The following is a 20,726-nucleotide window of genomic DNA, read 5'->3' as shown; positions in this document are numbered from 1 at the left end:
CTGTATTTAACCAAGTGTTTTTAAATAGATAGTATCTATTTAACTAAAGTTTTAACGATTATAATATTCATTTCATTAAAATGATCAATTAGGTACTTATTGTACAATTTGTTATCAATGTGCTAGTAAATTGGTTTTGTTGAATTAGAATAAGAATGTGTTTTAAGAAATAACAATTTTTGTCAATTCTGTTATCATTTACCATAATTGTAATTTCTGTTGAAATAAATTAATAATCAGTAGAATGAGTACCAATTATTTTGAAAAGCGTTTGATAGGTACTGAAGAGTCCTTTCAGAACACTCTTTATAAACAGATAAAAATCTACAAATGCTCACAATAAGGTCATCCGTTTGTTTATAAATAGACGACGATTGCAATAATTATGCATAACTGATCATAAATTATAATATTATAATTCACAACTTAGAATATAATCTGTCGGCAAACTTTAATGTATAATTATTATTGTATTACTTTTTATTTTGTTTAAAGTCTCCATTTCTAATAAATGTCTTTACATAATATTAATATATATTTATATATATAATATATACTTTAAGAACGTGTGCACTTTGCCTGCATTTAATCACTATCGTAACAAATTACACTACATAACAAACATAGAGTCCACAGTACGTTGTAATTTTTAACACTATCCTCAATTTTTCTCCAACGCGATTAATTTTATGCTTTACGCGAAGATAATTGTTTATTTGTTTCGAATAAGCGGATTCATCCAGACCCACACCACATCACCACTTATTACAGCAACATTGTCTTTAAACAGTTTTTGTGTATTTATCGTGGATGTGAGTATATATTTTTAAGTTAGTATGTATATGTAATAATTATATTATGCATATATTAAACAATTCACTTTTGTCCTTCAGTTATATTTTTCTATCGGGTTTTATTTTAGTTTTTCATAGTTTTTTGTTGTTTTATTAGGCTACCAATTATTATTAAATTAAACAGTTTGCAGAGAGGGAGGTCAAAAGACATTTTGTTTTCACTACACACAATTTGTCATCGGTCGTTTCGGAGTTTCCTGTGTTATTCACTGGAGCGAAGTTTCATGTCAGCAATCGTTAGGCTCACGTTTATCGTACAAATTTCAACATTTCTAAAAACATTAGTCACTAGTCAAGGTCGGTGAGTACACAGTAACTTATATATTAGTTCACAGATTACGGCCATTTTGATGAATATGGATTGATGATTTTAAGTTACTTTCGCCAAGTTTTGATGTCCAACTCACAATCATGATGAAGTGAGTCTAAAAAAGGATGGATAATAGGTCGGTCCCGGCTGCCTATAATAAGCCGTTAATTATTTTAAAACAGAGGCATAAGATTTATCAGATTTCTCAACCTAAAAAATCTGACATCACAAGACCTGGGCCAGCCAGGTCATTCAATGCTATTTATTTTTGATGGAATAATAACCTAATAAGTTGTAAAAAAGTTTTACCCCCACAACCCACAAAACCTATATTGTAAGTTTCTACAAAACTTCGAGTGCCTTCCTTATTGAATAAAGCGTTTGATTGATTTATTTCCTATGTTATGGAAATTAATTATAAATATTTCATACTATGCAAAGAGGAGAGGCTTTTCACTTATTTGAAACCATTTAACAATATTATTTCCACTATGGGGGGAACAATTGGCTCTCTTACAAATATCACTAACAAAATTTTAATGCTTTATCAATCTAGCTTCATTTTGATTTTTTAGAAAGTATTCGATTTATATCCGAATTTAACAAAGATTTATTATTATTATTAAACGAAAATCCAAATTAAATGCTGTAATTCGTTTAATAATAATAATTAATCCATTAGCATTTAAATAATTGCAATATCTCAGTATTCTCCATCTGTAAAGAATTTTTAACCGATCAGTGTTCAAACTTTCAATATAGGTATATGAATATAGATGAATAAGGTCAGACGTCAATGTAGTTCCTTAAAACCATCAATCCATTTTTCATTACATCTTACAATAATGATTCCATTTTACAAACATAAATAAAGTCTGCCATGTCATTAAAACTAGTTTCTCTGAAATAACATGCACATATCAACAAATTCTACACATTTTCTATTGTTTCTCTACAATATTCTAAACAACATTTAAAACTTATCATAAAATTCCCCGCCCCTCCACTAGTCTTTTCACCTACCAAATTATTCAGTGATTATTTGTAAATTCTTGTAAGTGTTGTTTAAAACATTTATAATTGAGTTAATGTCTTTTAAAATATTAATGAAATCGTCAATGTATGCATTATTGTTGTTTTCAGGGTGTTACGGTTGTTTCAAGGGTAATATCTCAGTTATTTTATTGAAATAAGGAACAATTATTCTAGTCTTTCACAGAAAGACTGCTGTTTTGTATAATATTGTAGTTTGATAAAAATGTAGAAACATAGTTAGAAAAGAGAATTTAAAAGGAGAAATTGAAACTAAGAGCCTAGAGTGCTCTACTAGTTCCAGAATACTAAGAATTATAGGATTTTATAATCTCTGTTTCTAAATAGGAAGATAAACTTCAATTGTTTGAAACCCTCCAGAATAATTCAAGAAAAGTTTGAAACCAGTAAAACATACATTCATCCATACTACTTACAATCCAGCTGAAGTGATGAAAGAAGTATTTTCTAAAAGTTCAAAACTTTTCGATCTATAAATGTTCAATTATGAGTTTATAGTTTTATTCATTTTTGAGGGTTCTATACAGAAGTTTAATTTCATTCTTAGTGCGGATTAAAAAATCAGGTGGAAAAGTTTATAGGTAGAATAAAATTTCAATCCTTATATTCGTTCAACTGCTCCCAATAAAATGCAACTATTCAACTTTTTATCTATTGTACCTTTCTTAAACGTATGCAAATTCTAATCAATTCTAAAATCTGTGTTAGGAACTTATAGTAAAGCGTACTCAAGTGAGTTTTGGTGCATAATCCATGAACGTATGTGATGATGTGTAAGCTTATGAGTGAAACATAGAGGAAATATTGTGGAACTGTAAAATTGTTAAAATCTAACTGTTTTAAAAGCAAAATCTCAATCCAAACAATGAACTGGACGAATTTAATCAGTATAACAGTTTAGGCTTTCATCAATCAAGATTGATTTCCTGTATGGAGGGTCATTTTTTGTATGATATATGGAGGGTTTTCAATAGGCTTGATAATATTCCAGTAGAGTAGGCCCTCCTACAATGGACATGATCAGTATGAAAAATTAAACAATTTGAAGTTAAACTTCAGTCATGGAATTTCTTTTGTGAATATGAGACATCATACAGCTATGTAGACAATCTTGTAAAATAAGACGCTAATCTGTTTTGTGTCTGCAGCCTTCAATTAAAGCAGCATTTCTTCAAAATTATCTACAAAGAATAATTGGAGACATAGTCACAATTTTGAAAATTTTCACACAATGATGTCTGGGTAGGATGTTGATTAAAACCCAGATGTGTCAACTCCAAGAAAATCTTCAAGTATTTTCCTGGACATCATTATGTAGGCGATTTAATGCCTTTGTTGTATGTATTTACACAGAATAAATTCAAACTTCAGGAAATGTGCGTTACTATCTTACTCCTCAAAGACAACTTACATTTGGCAGTGAGTCTTTATTGTTCATAAGTGCTGCAGTGAATATACACACAAGTCGAGGCGTCAACCTCCATTTAATGTCAGGATCCCAGGATTCTAAACATGTGAGAAATTCTGGGTAACACAAGATTGGTGCAGTTTTTGGAAATTGAAACATTGAGTTTTCAGGTATCGAATATATTTCAAGTGACACGTACAAAGGTATCTTGTCTCTTTTCTGTATAGGACTACTTGTAATATAAATAGTAATTTCAAAAAAGGGTACTGAGATTTTTATTTTTATTACTATTTAAAGGTATCTTGCTATAACACATTTTATTATATGTGTATTCTGATTTTGACTACTGGTGAGACAGGTCACTATGACCTCGCTCCAGATTGGAATCTTTACAGGCTTCTGTTTAAAAAATTTCTACCATGATTTTATTGGGATGAGAGCCTTGATATAGAGATCACACCAAGGTTTCTGAGGGAAAAAAGTCGAAAATTTTGATATAAAACTATGTATTACCAGTTTTTTTATTTTTCATCAAGAAACTTCTGTTAGAGCACATTAGGATAATAAACACGGAAAGAATAAAAGAGCATGTTTGGTAAACACATGAACATCCATGTCCTACTAAGATTTTTGGTGATAGACGTGAAGAAAATTTCTTGGTTTTGTGGTAAAACATGTCACATAAAGATTTTTGTGTGACAACTTGTGTTTTTGATAAACATCAAGAAACTTCTGTTAGAGCACATTAGGATAATAAACACGGAAAGAATAAAATAACATGTTTGGTAAACACATGAACTTCCATGTCCTACTAAGATTTTTTGTGATAGAGGTGAAGATTTCTTGGTTTTGTGGTAAAACATGTCACACAAAGATGTTTGAAATATTATAACACAGGGGGGGGGGGGACGCCGACTGCTTCCTTGAAATTAATTTATTCATAGAAATTCTTGGGAGAGGCTCAAAATTGAATCTTTCGGGGGTCCTAAAAAGGGTCAGCAGTGTTGTTTTTAGAAAAACTACTAGGCTACTACTGATGACAATTTTTTGTGGGTTTCCAGTTCAATGGTGGGGGAGGGGTGAGTGGTAGAGCTGAGTTTCACCCGATTTCACCGATTCCAGGTGGGGGGGGGGGTGCGTCTTTGGACTTGGGGGAGTGAGCACACCTGTATAACACTTATGCTGGGTTCCAAGCATGGAGCTCATGTGGGCATTAGCCTTAGCGGAAAATTTATTTATTTATTTATATGGATCTTATCATCAGAGAGATCCTTTTGGATGTTCTGCCTTGCCGTATTACCCAATGTCATTTCCTACCAACACTCAAGCTTATAGATTATATATTGGAAAATGTATCAATGTTGGAAACTGATTGAGCCAACTGTGTGCAACCCATCATCTCACATGTCTGGAAACACCTGTGTAAACATTGACGAGTGGGATGGAAACTCCTAGTATTGGCATCTTGGCGTTGTGGTGGCCGAGACACACACACACACACACACGGCTGCCTTTTGCAGTCCACACCTCTCTGCGAATCGAAGCTATTTGCTAGTGATAAATGTCCGCTGGTGCCACCTGGCGAGCGGCAGGAGTACTACTAGGATGGCGAGTGATGGGCGTGACCTTGAGGTGGGCGGTGACCTTGAGGCGGCGGCCGATGACCTTGAGGTGTAGAGGACGCAGGGATTGGCGCTGGGCGCCTGGGGCGGAGTGTCGCAGGTCTCGAGGGGCGGCGCGGGAGAATGGTGGGCGGTGCGGAGGCAGGCGGAGGCGGGAGGCGGATCTGGACATACGGCGCCCTGGCACGGCACGTAGCAGCAGTCGGGTGGGCCGTGCAGAGAGTGCGTCACCTGCTCGCCTGTCTCTGGAATGTTCGGATCTGCAACCACAAAACAATCAGTCACCACAAGGATTTATAGACACAGAAAAAATGATAGGGTAGCCTACATTGATTTTGACATTGTAAAGTCAGTACCGTCTTCGGGGACCATGACTTCACAATAATCAAGTGGTACTTCAAGGCCAGGAACGAGCATGTGCAATTAAAGAAGTATTCTTCCACGCAAATCAACAAGACGTGCTCATTGTGCAGCCTGAAGGAAGAAGATGTGGCCCACTTCATTGGCAGGTGCCCGGTTCTCGGCGAGTACAGGCGACGCTACTTTGGCAGGACACTTCTCTCATGGCCACAAATGAGAACTCTTCTGAGTTGGCATATTGCTCTGATGCATGGAGATATAGACAATATCTAATAGCTTAGTTCAACTACTAATTGTGATATTTGTTCCTTGAACTCTATTGGACTGTCTCTTGAAGATTTAAACATTATCAATGCATTTGTATAGAACAATGTGAATATAATAATGAAAATGCTCAACTGACCCTGATGGGTCATTGATCAAGGGTTAAATGCTTACATGGATTGAAATTTATAATTTGTAATGTATGTTTTCTGATTAATCAATAAAAGCTATTCTATTCTATTCTAAGTCAGTACCTGATTTAGGGCAAGGTCACACTAACGTTTTTTCAGGTGTTTTCAGACGAGTCAGCAGGGCAGGAAGCTCTCCAATCGGCTGATAATCAGCTGTTTCCCAATTGGCCCAAAAACTCGGTCCTGATTGGATGATTGGGTTGGCGATTGGGAATCATCTGATAATCAGCAAATCGTAGAGCTGTACTGCCGACTTGTTTTGTGGTATTTCCAACAGTTTCCAGAATATTCGCTCTTCAAAGTGTGAGACTGTTGGAATAACAGATTTTTATCCAATTTTCTGCTCTTTCAGGGATTATAACTCTTCAACAATGCACCATAAAAAATGGCTGCCTAGGGTTGTAGGGCATTTAATTTTCTTTAATCTGATGTATTTATTCACTATTTCATGATTTCCTTCTAATTTGAGGGGTGAAATTCTCAATTATCATCTACTTCCTGTTTGTATAGAATTGTCTTGCATATTTTACGAGTTATATTTAGGAAACCAAAATTTGTGCATTTGAACCACCGCCACCCCCTTAGCACGGGGGTTGAGGGTGAGGTCTTTTGATAGTTTTACCTCCTTACTACCCTGAATAGGAATACTATTAGGCGAGCAATTTATGTTTATATGTTTAGATATTTATATAATATCTGTATGTGACCGGATCTCGAAAACGGCTCTAACGATTCTCACGAAATTTGAAAGAAAGTAGGTTTATGATATGAAAATACGATTGCACTAGGTCTCAACCATGGGATAATTCGCTGAAGGATATTAAAAGGATAAATACGTCCTTGGAAAAACAGCTGGAAATATTGTCGTCTGTTGATGATGGAAGTGAGTGAGCGAGTGCATGTGTGTGGAACTGAGACAAAATTATGACTCAGCTGTTGAACTTTTGTAGTCATTCAATCAGTGCCGGTTGTACAAGAGCCGGTTAAATTTTAATCCTGAATAATTCCAGTAGAACCAATCTGATCAACGTTAGTAGACAGACTACTAACTTTGCAATCTGATAAGCTATCTTTTTGAAATTGTCTTATCTGATTTGGATTAAAATTTAACATGCTTTTGTGAGAGAAATTTTTGCATTCCTCTGGGAATTAATCACTATCCACTGTGATTAGATAGAACCTTCCTGTATGAACTATAAATATATAATCTCTATATCTATATATAATCTTTATATATAATATAAATAGTATAATCTCTTCTTTAGTAATACATTTCATATGCTTTTGTACTCCAGAGCGGAGCTCGGTGCCCTGATATTAGGAATTAAGGGGTCAAAAATTGTCTTCCGTTCATAACCTTTCCTTGACTGGACCAGAAACATGTCGTGAGTAATAGAATAAAGTAAAATCTGTTTTTAAATTTTCAGATGTACTTTTCTATTGAATGAAATAAGTAAGTGTGAGAAGTGCTGACCTAGGCACAGGAAGGTAGGCTCGCCGGCATACTGGGTGGGCCAGAGGGGAGCCCGGTCGCCGGGCAGGAAGAACGGACAAGTCTGCTCGACGCGGTGACACAACGACTTGCACGGCTTTAACCTCTGCCCGTTGCCGCCACCCCAATGAGGCACCAGCGTCGCACACACCCACTGTTTGTACGCCTCCTGTTTATTCACAAATCAATCAAACAAACATCAATCAATTTCATAAAATAGCACACATCGGTCAGCTACAGTCTCTGCTGTAAACGCGGCTTAAGGCTGTGCAAAGTCTGAAAATAAATATAAATAAAAATCGTAGTACCCTTTTTTGAATTATTATTTTTATTTCTATTTATATTACAAGTAGCCCTATACAGAAAAGAGACAATAAAATGGCTGAAAATAAACTTTCTAATGCTGTTTTAATATTGCAAATCACGATCTTGTAGATTGTTCTTTCTACAGTGCATTGACAAATAAGGGCCAGACCATACTGAGCATGCATCCAGGTGCCAACCTAATCAGCCAATCGGAGAGTTTTCTGTCCAGCCGACTCTAAAAACGCTTACTATGGTTAAGACCTAATTCTTTCAATAGATAGAGTCATCCCCATAATACAAGATTTAGAGGTTTCGTTTACCCACATCATCGACTTAGCCTGCTGGAGAGTGGCCCGTTTTATATGGGTATGAAAATATTCAATTCAATTCCATCTCACATAAGAGAAATTGAGGGCTTGAAGGAGTTCAAAAAACTACTCAGGGAATTCCTTATTGTATTGTGTCCGTACAGGTTAGCAGACTTCCTGTTTGATTAATGTGTGTTATGTGAAATCTGTTGTGTTGAAATATGAAGGATGGTAGATATTAGATTAAACTTTGACGTGCCATATACTGCGGGATCGTTGCTCCCTTAATGCAGTTTAATAATTGTGACGAACAATAAAAGTCAAGTAAAGTAAAGTAATAACATCAGTTGCAGCACCCAATTTAAGGCTGTGCAAAGGCTGAAAATAGACTTTCTACTGGTGATATTTTTCAAATTTTTCGATTTGTATACCATCAAGCTATCAAAATGAAAAAGTTTTCTCAGTAAAACATTTTTTTCCTATAATTACTTTTCTAGATATGAGCGCCTTAAGTTTACATTTTTGGGACAACATTTCAAATTCAGTAAGAAATAAATCCATGAGATTTCGAGGATAAATTGTTCATGGTATTGTTGATTGAATAAAACAAAAAAAATGAAAATATCAATTTTTAATAGTTATTCAATTTACCAAAAATGACCAAAAAGAACTTTTAGTTGAGTTAATTTTGGTCATTTTTGGTAAATTGGATAACTTTATCAAAAATTGATATAATAATATTTTTTGTTATATTCAATCAACAATACCATGAAGAATTCATCCTCTGAATCTGATGGATTAATCTCTTACCGAATTTTGAAATGTTCTGTCCCAAAAATTTAAACTTTGGGCTTTCATATCTCTTTTGGTAGAGAGTTAGTGGGAAGGATATTTCTAATATTCTCTCCGAAGAATGGACATTGATATGTGCAAAGCTCCACCAATTTATGTAGATGCATAACAATATTATCTATAGTTATTCCAAATTGCTTTTTTCATATCATATACAGTTCAATAATTATTTTTTTAGTCTATATTATGTAAATTTATCTATCATTTTGCTGTATCGTACACTATTATATTATACAATTGTATAAGCCAGTATAATATTGTAATCTACATAAATAAAGTAATCAATCAATCAATTTACAAAAAGTAATGATCGGAAAAAATGTTTTCCTGAGAAAACTTTTCCATTTTGATAGATTGATGAAAAACTTTGAAAAATATCACCAGTGAAATAGTTATTTATGTATTAAGAGCGTAATGCGCGACTTTATCGCTCGCGTAAAACAGTTATCACGCGACGCGAAGCGGCGTGACAATTTTTCAAGAGCGATAAAGAAGCATTACGCGCGAATTACATACAAAATTTTTTCTACAACTGCCCAAACCTGTTAAATTACTTAAATTACATATCGGCGGAGTTACAATTACCGACTTCTTATGTTAAGATCTGACCTTTTGGCGAGCTGCTTACCATCAGCTGATCAGTGAGCGTAAAGAAACTCTTCTGCGCATGCGCGAATGATTACCGAGCGTAAAGAAAATCTACTGCGCATGCGCGGATGGTTAGCGAGCAAAAAAGTAGATTCTCCTCAGAAATAAGCTGTTTTACGAGGAGAATTGAGTATGTAAATTCTTTTTTACGCGCAGTTGTAGAAAAAGTTCATTTTCAGCCTTTGCACAGCCTTAAATTGGGTGATGCAACGGCTGTTATTGAAAGAATTAGGGCCAGACCATAGTGAGCGTTTTTAGAGTCGGCAGGACAGGAAGCTCTCCGATTGGCTGATTGGGTTAGCACCTGAAAACGCTCAATATGGTCTGGCCCTTATTTCTCAACGCACTGTAGAAAAAACAATCTACAAGATCGTGATCTGAAATATCAAAACAGCATTAGAATCATGAATCAACAGGTTGTCTGCAAAACTACTCTGACATGCATAAACATGACTGACACTCCTGAAGAACTGTTGAGCTTCCCTTGTAGAGAAGAGGTGCCATCTAAATAATCTAACAGGTGTTCTCCTTGTTACATTATTCCTTTTTTTGTTCCCTCCTTCCTTCCTGGAATATCAAAAAGTCATTAGTAATGAAGCAGGAATGAGGATACAGTGATTTTATCCAGCTGCGGAGTCCAATGTCCAGGCAATGCATATATTGCAGAGGTTGGTGACTTCTTCTGTTGTTTATACTGTGGATGGAATATTCAGAACTGTCCTGTAGATAATAAAAAAGGGTAAATTCTCAGATGGAAATGATGGAATATTCAAAATTGTCCTGTAAATAATAAAAAAAGGAAAATCGGATTAGTGCGTGTAAATCTGAATATCACTCACTCACTCTCACACTTTCACTCACAAACAAAAAAGAAACTTCTTATGAATGAATTTGGAATCATTGATGACTTTGGATGAATCTTAGATAAGTTTATTTCTTGGTGTTATGATCTAATAAGTTGTTGGAAAAAATGAGAAATATTGAGGAACTGAATATCTCACAAATGAAGAGATAGGTAGAGTACATTGGCGGGAAATAACTTGAGAAATTCAATTTTTAATTGAAATTCCATTGAAAAGTTGAAGTATCCTTCATAAAGCAATAATAAATAGAAATATATTAAAGTACTCAACATTTTATTTTGATCAGTTCTTCAATAAGTTAGATATAATAGAAGTTTGGAATGAGCTTTAATATTGAGAACAAATTGAACCAATAGGCCTCTATAAGAAATAGAATCTATTGAACACTTCAGGTCTAGTTTAGAACTTGGAATTCTTAGTTAAATAAAGAGAGCAGTTCAAATATATTGAATCTAGTATGTTCTGATATATTGTGTAATATATTGAGATATTGTAAATGGATAAATGAATATTTGTAAGTGTATAACAAGACAGTGATTTTCAAGAAGATTCAAGCATGACTGGTTCCTTCATTTCAAGATCTGCTTTTTTCATATACATGAAAAATGAATTATCTTTCCTCAGATATGAGGAAGAACAATCCTTAAATTATAGAAATTAGAATTTGAACACCAAATAATATAATTTTGCCTCATCTAAATTATATGAAACGATTAAAAAGAAATCAAAACGTAAAACATTTTTGGTAGATGATCACCTTGAAGGACCAAAACGTTTGCCTGTTTATTTGATACTACAAGGCCACCCCTCCCAAAAATTTAGTTGCACAAATTTTCGTCAAAATTTATTAAAAAAATTGTCCATTACTACTGAGTAATATAAATCTCATGTGAATGTTCTTTGTGAATGGAATCTCACTGGTCTCTTGGATGAAGTTCATAGATTTTTTGCTCTTTTATTTCTTGTCTGTTATATTTAATCAAATTATCTCCCATCTGTATCTTATCTACTCAAAATATTTCTCGAGGATTATTATTATTATAAATGTATCCATTAACTTATTTCCTCGTATAAGTTATCATAGGTTGAAGTACTTTAATCATCTACAATTTGAAATCCAATGAGAATAATTTTTCTTAAATCTTTAAAACCTAAGATAAGAACCCTGAACATAAAATATGTGTAAGCATCATTTTTAATCACACCACATTTTCAATGAATAACTTATGAATAGGTAGCCATTCTTTTGAATCAATAGAGAACTTATAGTTTTGCAAATTGCTGAGGGACTTGATGAACTGATTTTTTTCCATTGGTCAATACTATAGCCATCTAGTCTAAAGACTAATGAGCTAATTTTTTCCATCTCCAAATACTACTTGAAAAATTGAACAGTGAATTTCTCATTGGAAACTATTACTGCTATTGTTTAGTTAATCGATTAACTGATGAGAACAAATTGTAACACAGTAGGCTAGTTTTAGAAATTCGGCATTGAAAACAAAAATGATGGAAAATTAGTTTCAGGGCTTGATCAATCTTGTCTTAATAAATTTGATTGTAATATTGTTTTTCCAATAAAAAACTCATCAACTCAAGTCATAATCTTATGTAGGATTCATCCATTCTATGGGAACCTAATGAATTGAACACTGATCAAATTAATACAATGAAATGATTGTCATTAAAGTAGATTTAATAAGTTTGATGGACCTCAGGTGGATTAAAGTATGTTCATGTAAACTGCTGCTCAAAAACTTACATAGCGAAAATAGAAAATATTATTGTAATACGAAATTGGAATTAGTAGGCTATTTACTCTTGGAAGAAAGAGATTATCTCAACCATAGTTGAAACACATTACCTCTATAATGCATTTCAACGTTTTTGTAAACAAAAATATACGAACCTCAATTTTGAACCCCTAAACTAGAAATTGTAAAGTATATCTTATCATACCAATATCCTTGGGGTAAGTGATGATGAACTACTATCATCATTGAACCTTACTTCCTCTCAGCCTATCTGAAACAAATAGAAATGAATAGAATTTATTTATAATTCATAAATTTGTGAAAATGAGAAGATTTATGATAACAATTAATAATTCAAATAAGACAATAAAAAAAGAGAGGCTGTTGTGAACAATGATAGAAGTTGGGCATTACTCTTACTGGCGCGACTCAGATCGCAAATCGACTCGAGACTTAATCTCTCGGCGATTCAGTCTTTTCAAATGGTTTCGTTCAGATTAAATTTTTGTAAATCAGTCTTAGCTATTCATATACAGAGTATTGCAACTCTCACCAGCGGGCAAGGCTTAATTCCTTTTGCTGATGATGCCAAATTACCATTGAAAAGTATCTAATTATGATTTTGGTATTATATATGCTTAATTTTTATTTTATTATTTTATACGTTTGATTATAAAATTATGTATTTTCTTTTATTATGTTTTGAATATGTATTTATTGTATGGCAAATAAATGATTTGATTTGAAAAAAGAGTGCGGCAGCGACACTTCCCTTTTTTAAAAGTGAATAGAACTATTTGTATGAATCAGAAAGTTTGTATTTATTTTTTGTAATGTAGACACATATATAGAGTTTTGTTTCAATATGTTTCGAATATCAAATCAGGTAGTTGACGTTCCCCATTCTCCATACACTAAGTAAACCGATTTCCGGTGTCTGTCATGACTCCTGCCAGCATTACAGGCGTTATGTTAGCAATTTCTTCCCTGATATTGGTCTCCAAATCTTTTAGGGTCCTTGAAAGGTTCTTATAAACAAAGGAATTTCAAAAACCCCCTTAGAGAAAAATCTCAAGGTTTTAAATCGGGAGATCGGGCTGGCTACTCCAAAATAGCTCCTAATTGAGATGAGGCGTCCTGGAAAGTGCTCCCTCAATTGAAGTCACGTTCAGAAAGTTCCTGCAAAATTGCCATCTTGTATAGATGGAAATGAAGATTATCATGAAGAATTCGTCTCACAGAACGATCGGAAAGTCCAAGAGCAGAGGCATGTTTGCGTGCAGAACGCTGTGGTGATCGCAACATTGAAACTCTCACTGCCTCAACGTTCTCAGGTGACCTAATGGGCCGAGGGACTTCGGTTCTTCGTCTTGTCACACTTGCAGTTTGTCTGAACGCAGTGACCCACGTAACAATTCATTCCCGGTGCGGGACAGTAGCCAAAGGGGCTAGATTAAAGTTATTTCGAAATGCGCGAGAGGTTGTGATCACAGAACATCCGCCCGAAAAATAAGTCCCAACGGCAAATTCACGCTTCTCATTGTTCCAATGCATGATGGCGACTGAACATGTCGGGAAGAAAACTTTATGGTCTGGTCCTCTAACGAGACCAAATTCGCTCTACTACGGCATCAGCTGACTGAATGGCGTTCACTTTTTCAAAAAAGGAAACTTCGCTGCCGCACTCGGTATATGTATATCAATAAGTTTTCAATATGTTGGGTTTCTCCCAACTAAATACTATTCATCTCCATTTCTCATCAAATCAGCAGAATTAGAACCAAGAAACAGATAAAATCCTTCAGCCTTGGTGTGCGAAATGATTGCGGGACGCGGGACGATGTAGACGAAAGCGATGCAATTTCAACAGGCTCAGAAATTGTCCGGATCTCGTCGTCATCTCGTGTCCCGCAACGATCCCGCACCGGTGTGAGCAATTTATTAATTAAGATGTTACTGGCATTTTAAAATAATCGTTCCAGGAAGATAAAAATGGAGGACCAGGAAACAGATGGGAATTACTGAGATATTGCGATGATTCATATGCTAATGAATTAATTATTATTATCAAACGAAAATCCAAATTGAATTTAATTTGGATTTCCGTTTGAGAACCAGGAAGACAAGACGGATACCCAGGGCCGAAAAAAAATGGAGGATACAGCAATTGAGAGAAGGCGTTCCAAAGTAAAACGCAGTAGAAAATGGAAAAAGACCCAAAGATGATGACATACATTCCAAGATTGATTCCAGTTTTACAAGTTTCTAACATGTTCTGGTGGAAATTATTTCATGTTTTTCGAACTTTATTGACTGACAAATTAATGTCTAACTAAAAAACAGTCGAATCAAGATGTATCACAGATGCTTGTCTATGGTTAAATATATCAAAAATATGCTTTATGCTTCATAAATATAATTATGCTTGTAATATACTTCTTCTTCTTCTTCTTCTTCTCTTCTTCTTCTTCTTCTTCTTCTTCTTCTTCTTCTTTTCCTTCTCCTCCTTCCTCTTTCTAGCTCTCTTACCCGCATTCTGCAAATGATATCCATCAGCATAACCATTCTGCATTCCCCTCTTATTCTCTCACATCTTTTTATTTCACATCTTTCAATTATTTTCTTAATTTATATTTTGTAAATTCATCTATAATTTTGCTGTATTGTAAGCTATTGTATATAAGTGTATAAGCCAGTGTATATATTGTAATCTACATAAATAAAGTAATAATGTAATAATAAAGTAATAAAGTAAATAATCTTTGAAAAAATATCTTATAGAGAAAATGACTGAGTCTGTCCAACCCTAGAGCACTGCATGACAAATATTCTAATCTCCCTTCCTTTCCATTCTTCATTCCATTCATTCATCCATCTTATATAATACATATTCATCATCTCATCTCAACATTTTCTGTTCTTTAGTATTGTATATCGTCATTATTACTCAATCAATTTATAAAATTTTAACTAAATCCCACCCTATAACGTTTTTTTTCCATTTATCTATTGTGTATCATTAATGCAATATTGTATTCACTATTAATCATTCTGATATCATCCATCTTATTCATTCATCCCATAATTCTAAGATTCAAATCACATAATTATTCACATGTTATAATATTCCCAACAGCTCTATTCCATCGTATATCCTTCTTGGAGAATCGACAATAATTTGTTGAAACACCGCCGATTTATGAAGTTACATTACAATTTTATATTATCATTATTCTAATTGCATTTTTGATCTTTATTCTCATTGATTAACTATTTATACTTTGTGAAATTCGTTGAATAATTAGCATCACCGTCATTTAATTTAAATTAGTGTATAAGCCAGTAAATAAATAAGTAACATACATAAATAAATAACTCTAATCTAATCTAATCTTTCTTCACCTCTCCATTATTTTCCACTCCCTCGATTTCTATTCTTTCCTTCCCCACTTCTTTCCATCGCCTTATTATTGCCCTATTATTGTCTTTTCTTCTTCTTTCTATCTCTCCTCTGTCATTCCGACTTCACCTCCCACTTTATAGCCTATAACTACTAATTATTCATAGTTTTTACATCTTCTTCTCTTCTTCTTCTTCTTCTTCTTCTTCTTCTTCTTCTTCTTCTTCTACTACTTCTTCTTTTGGTTTCTTTTCTTATCGCAGGTTGGGAATCATCAATGCGATTCCCACTCTACTAATAACTGTGTATATATTGTAGGGCTGCAACTCAAAAATGTCTTTTGACATACCAATCTCTCAAATTACATACGTTGCAGCCAGGACAATCTTCTACGTCCCACATTTCTGTAAAGTAATATACTAAAGCTATTCTATTGGATAACATTCAAGGACCCGGTTGCACAACAGCTGGTTGGATTTTAATCGTAATCAATTTCACGAGAACCAATCAGAGAAGGTTTTTTGAATAGAGGGCTTCTCTGATTGATTCTCGTGGAATTGAAACTTGCCTTATATGTAGATCCTGATTCAAACTCTGTTAACTGCGTTACTGAGATGCAGCACTCTGAACATTATAATAAGTAATTAAAAAACTTTAGGATATACTCCAACATAATACTATAGTCATTTTAATAAAAAAAACCACGATATCATGCTCTGTTTATAAAATAACCTATAAATGATTTATATTTCTTTATTTTTATCTATCTCCAATATTGTAATAATTAAGTGAGAATAATATTAAGGCAGAATTCTGCAGGAATTTTTATTTTACAGTTATTATAGATAGGAATTCCTTCCCCCACACACGGACCAAAAGTCTATGTGGGGAAATATTATTTCCTGAAAATACTTTTTATTGAATTGTAATGTAAATTTTTTATTACTGTATTTTTGTTGATGGAAATGAATTGGATTGAAAAAATAGAATTGAAGTGAATTAAATACGTTTAAAATTCAACCAGCTTTTGTGCGACCGGCACAAAATGCTAATAAGGTTATCACCATAATATGCTATAATATTATATTCAAACAGTCCAGTATCTAGCTTGATTCATTTGGAGTTAAAATTTCTGGTTTTTCAAGCCCTAATTTCCAATTGATTTCTTCTCTACTGAGCAGGAATAAAACACCATTGGTTCTTATGGAAATGCTCACATATTTGCAGTTATAGTGTGTAAAAACACCCATAAGAACCGATTCTATTCTCTTCGTTCCCCGGGCAACAAGGAACGTATTTATTGAGAATCAATCCGATGAAAATATAATAATTTTAGTAAAGAAAATATTCCTTACCTAATACTTTACCGGATTATTCCAATCTTCATCCTCCCATGAATTTTCCGTTTTCCTTTCCAGTAGTGGACTTTTCTTGTGGGTTTTTTATCCTGCAAACAAAAAGATTTCCCGAAATATAATTCCCGTATTTCTACGTCACATATTTCATGCATGAATTATTCAAAACCCATAACTATTGCTACGTAATCATCCATATTGCTATCGTATAATACAACATTACAAGATGCACTGTACGATAAAAATATTAATTTTCAATAGAAAATATTATTCATTTTGGAAAATAATATTCGTGGATTTTTAATGGAATAAATAACTTTCATCAACACATCAACTCATCAATTACCTGCACTTGATTTTATAGTCATGATACAGAAAAATGATGAAAAATATACCGGTAATATAAGACAAAGATATATTGATTAGACATAATATATAACTTCAATAAGATATTATTCCCCTGGAAACAATGTATATGATAAGAAATATAAACAAGAGAGCGGAAAAATACAACACCAAATAATCTCCTGGAAATAATAATTAATGAATCATTAGAAAGAATATTGTTCCCTGAAAAGAATACGAAAGATTTTAGAATTCCTGAAAGTTTTCAAGATTATTATTATCAGTGAATTTGATGATGTGGTAAAAGAATTGTAGCTGTCACATCCACGCATAGTGAGGAAGCTGAAAATTAAGCTAAAAAATAATAATAATAAGAATAGAAAAATACATGATAAAATCATGATACTTCAATTTCTGCACCAATGAAACTATTTCCGATATCCGTCTGAAACTGTAAAATGGAAAACATTAAAAATGAATTCATTCTCATGATGGTTCATGATATTAATTTGGAACTATCAACATAGTAATTGATTCAATACAATCATTGAAACAAATAATATTAATCGATTTCGAAATGAAAGGCTGTAAGAAGAGAATGAAATTTGTTAGTAGTTCGCAATATGTATTTTTTCAGTCTGCTAAATTCCATCATAATATTTTCTATACAATGCCGACTTCAAGATTGATAACAACAGATTATTCTGTAGATGTGGAGTAGATTGTAGTAGAAGTGGAGATGATGTTACAGATATTCATATCATTGGAAACTAGCAGGTAACCCGTGCTCCGCAAGGGTCTAATTAAAAACTTGACAAACTGAAAACTTGACGTGCTGAAATATTGTAGAATTTGAAATAGGCCTATAACCATCCTAGGTAAACAAAGAATATAAAATTTCAAGTTAATCAGTTGAGTAGTTGAGACGTGATGAGGTGTCATAAGTGAATTTCCTATCCCTTACGTGTATAAGCAAGTTCTTTCCTTTATTATAATCCTATTATATAAGCGAGCAACTTCTGTATTTTTATATTTGGTTGTTATATTTATTTATGTCCAACGGATGTCGAAAACGGCTCTAACGATTTCCACGAAATTTGGAACATGGTAGGTTTATGATATAAAAATTAGATTGCTCTAGGTCTCATCCTAGGGAAAACTCGCTGAACGACATTAAAAGGATAATTCATCCTTGGCTGAAACAGCTGAGACTTTCATCGTCTATGGATAGTAAAAAAGTGAGTGAGCGAGTGATCCTGGGGAAAATCAAAATATCGCATCCCCGAAATTCATAAGCTGACGTGTAGCCAGCTGTAAAATATAAACACGATCATTTTAGAGAATTGTGTTCTGTTTATCAATAAATAAAAACAACGAGCGAAGCTCGGTGCCCCGATAACCGATATTATATAGATATATGAATAACTTGAAATTTTCTTAACCATCTTCTTTCATTGAAGAAAGAAAAATGAGAAACTGGCTTCACTTATCGATCCATTATCAATCTCTAATTAACTGGAAATTATAACATTTATCACAGGCTCCGCCTACAACTGTGGGCGTGTCTTGCCTTGGCCAATGGCAGACCTTTATAGGTTAACCAACTACCAATCGTATGGCTCAATTACACGATGTATCATTTCTAGATTAGCGTTAAACGTAGATGGCGCATACCTGATATAAATATACCCTATTATATCAAACGAGAAATTTCTGTATATCTGTTTATATTTTCATATTTTTATATCTAGTTATCTGGTTATTTATGTTCAACGGATCTCGAAAACGGCTGTAACGATTTTCACGAAATTTGGAACATAGTAGGTTTATGATATAAAAATTCGATTGCACTAGGTCTCATCCCTGGGAAAACTCGCTGAAGGACATGAAAAGGATAATTCATCATTGGAAAAACAGATTATAATTTCGTCGTCTGTCGATAACAGAAGACGGTGTGTGGAAGATCAGCTGTGTAATCAATTAGCTTACCGTATCTCGCGAGAAATCTAGAAATTGTAATTGACTCGATCAAAATAATTTATTTTTGACATGAGATGGTATATATCATAATATTCAATATAATCATTATTTTACAGTGTTAAGTGATTAGTGAGTGTTCTTTTCTCATTCAATTTGGTTTGTAAACAGTCTAAATTAGTACTTTTCTGCTTTCAAATGTTTGGACTGAAAATTGGACCTGAATTCAAGTGTATGGAACATAACCTACTTTTTGGAATATTTGTAGTGTATTAATCTAATTCGAGGAAGAAACAGCTCTGTGGGATGTGCCTATTAGTCCTTCCTCAATCATTTAAAAGAATTGAGTTATTTTTATCAATAAATAAATAACTCGAAGCTCGGAGCCACGATATTTTAGATTAAATTAACTTAGATTTAATTTTAATTTAGATTTTTAACTACTTGCTTCACAATCGGAAACTGATCACCTCCCACCAAAACAACGGAATCTTTGAAATAAATCTAATCAGACTTGATTATATTCGTTGATTAGACTGATTAGATCTATCAACCTTGCTCTAAGATCGAATTCTTATCACCCTCCAACCTCTGTCTAATCTGTGAACAGACCACGGAATCGACTTGCGAATTGCCATAGCAATTTGCCAATTGAGATTGCCGTTACCAATTATTTCTGATGGCGATCTAGAAGGTGGTGGATGATATCTCACTGTCAGCTGTGAGACAAGCTTAGAGCCAAGACCTATCAGACATAGATTTCAGACAAGCACAGACAAACCACAGTGAATCAGATGGATTTCTCAGAGTCAAAAAACTCCATCGCTCAATCCAGCCAAGCAGGAACGGAACGCCTTGAAGCTTCCAATAATTGAACAGTTTATTACTTCGTTAAATATTGAGACCAATCACGAACTAGCTTTTAGTTCGATGAATTTCCAGGTAAGAAGGAGAGAGAGAGAGAGTCAGAGAGTGAGAGCGTGAGAGAGTGAAGAGAGAGAAGATGGAGTGAGAGTGTAACAGAGAGACGGAAAGGGATTATGATTTGTTAGTTATCTTGCAATTATTCCCGTAACTGGTAATTTCATGCTCTGTATATATGTGGAAAATGAAAATAAATTGATTTGATTGATTGTTGATTGAAGGGGAAGAGAGAGTCACAGACACGAAGAAAGAGAGAGAGAGAGTAGTTTGAGAGTGTGTGTGTCTGACAAAGAGACGGAAAGGGAAAGAGAGAGGGGAAGAGATATATGAAAGTATGAATGAGAAGGTATTCAATGAAAGTGATGGTTGAAGGGAAATTCTAGGAATCAAAAATAGTCGAGAAATCTTTCGAGGAAAAGTTTTTGAAGAAGCGATGATTT

The 20,726-nt window shown here is 33.8% G+C and overlaps 1 protein-coding gene across 1 annotated transcript in view; it reads right to left on the bottom strand.

The window, feature by feature from the left end:
- Positions 1-5,169: 5,169 nt before the first annotated feature.
- Positions 5,170-20,726, bottom strand: part of LOC111058646 — a 129,880-nt gene continuing 114,323 nt past the window's right edge. Inside the window, exons 3-4 of the mRNA XM_039440365.1 lie at positions 7,537-7,723; positions 5,170-5,507 (exon numbers count right to left, since the gene is read on the bottom strand). Coding sequence (XP_039296299.1) covers positions 5,170-5,507; positions 7,537-7,723 — 525 coding nt within the window. The remainder of the gene's footprint in view (positions 5,508-7,536; positions 7,724-20,726) is intronic.

This window comes from Nilaparvata lugens, chromosome 13 (genome assembly GCF_014356525.2).
Source record: "Nilaparvata lugens isolate BPH chromosome 13, ASM1435652v1, whole genome shotgun sequence".
Classification (NCBI taxonomy): domain Eukaryota; kingdom Metazoa; phylum Arthropoda; class Insecta; order Hemiptera; family Delphacidae; genus Nilaparvata; species Nilaparvata lugens.
The sequence above is the reverse complement of the archived record's forward strand: the minus strand, read 5'-3'. Positions and strand labels throughout refer to the sequence as shown.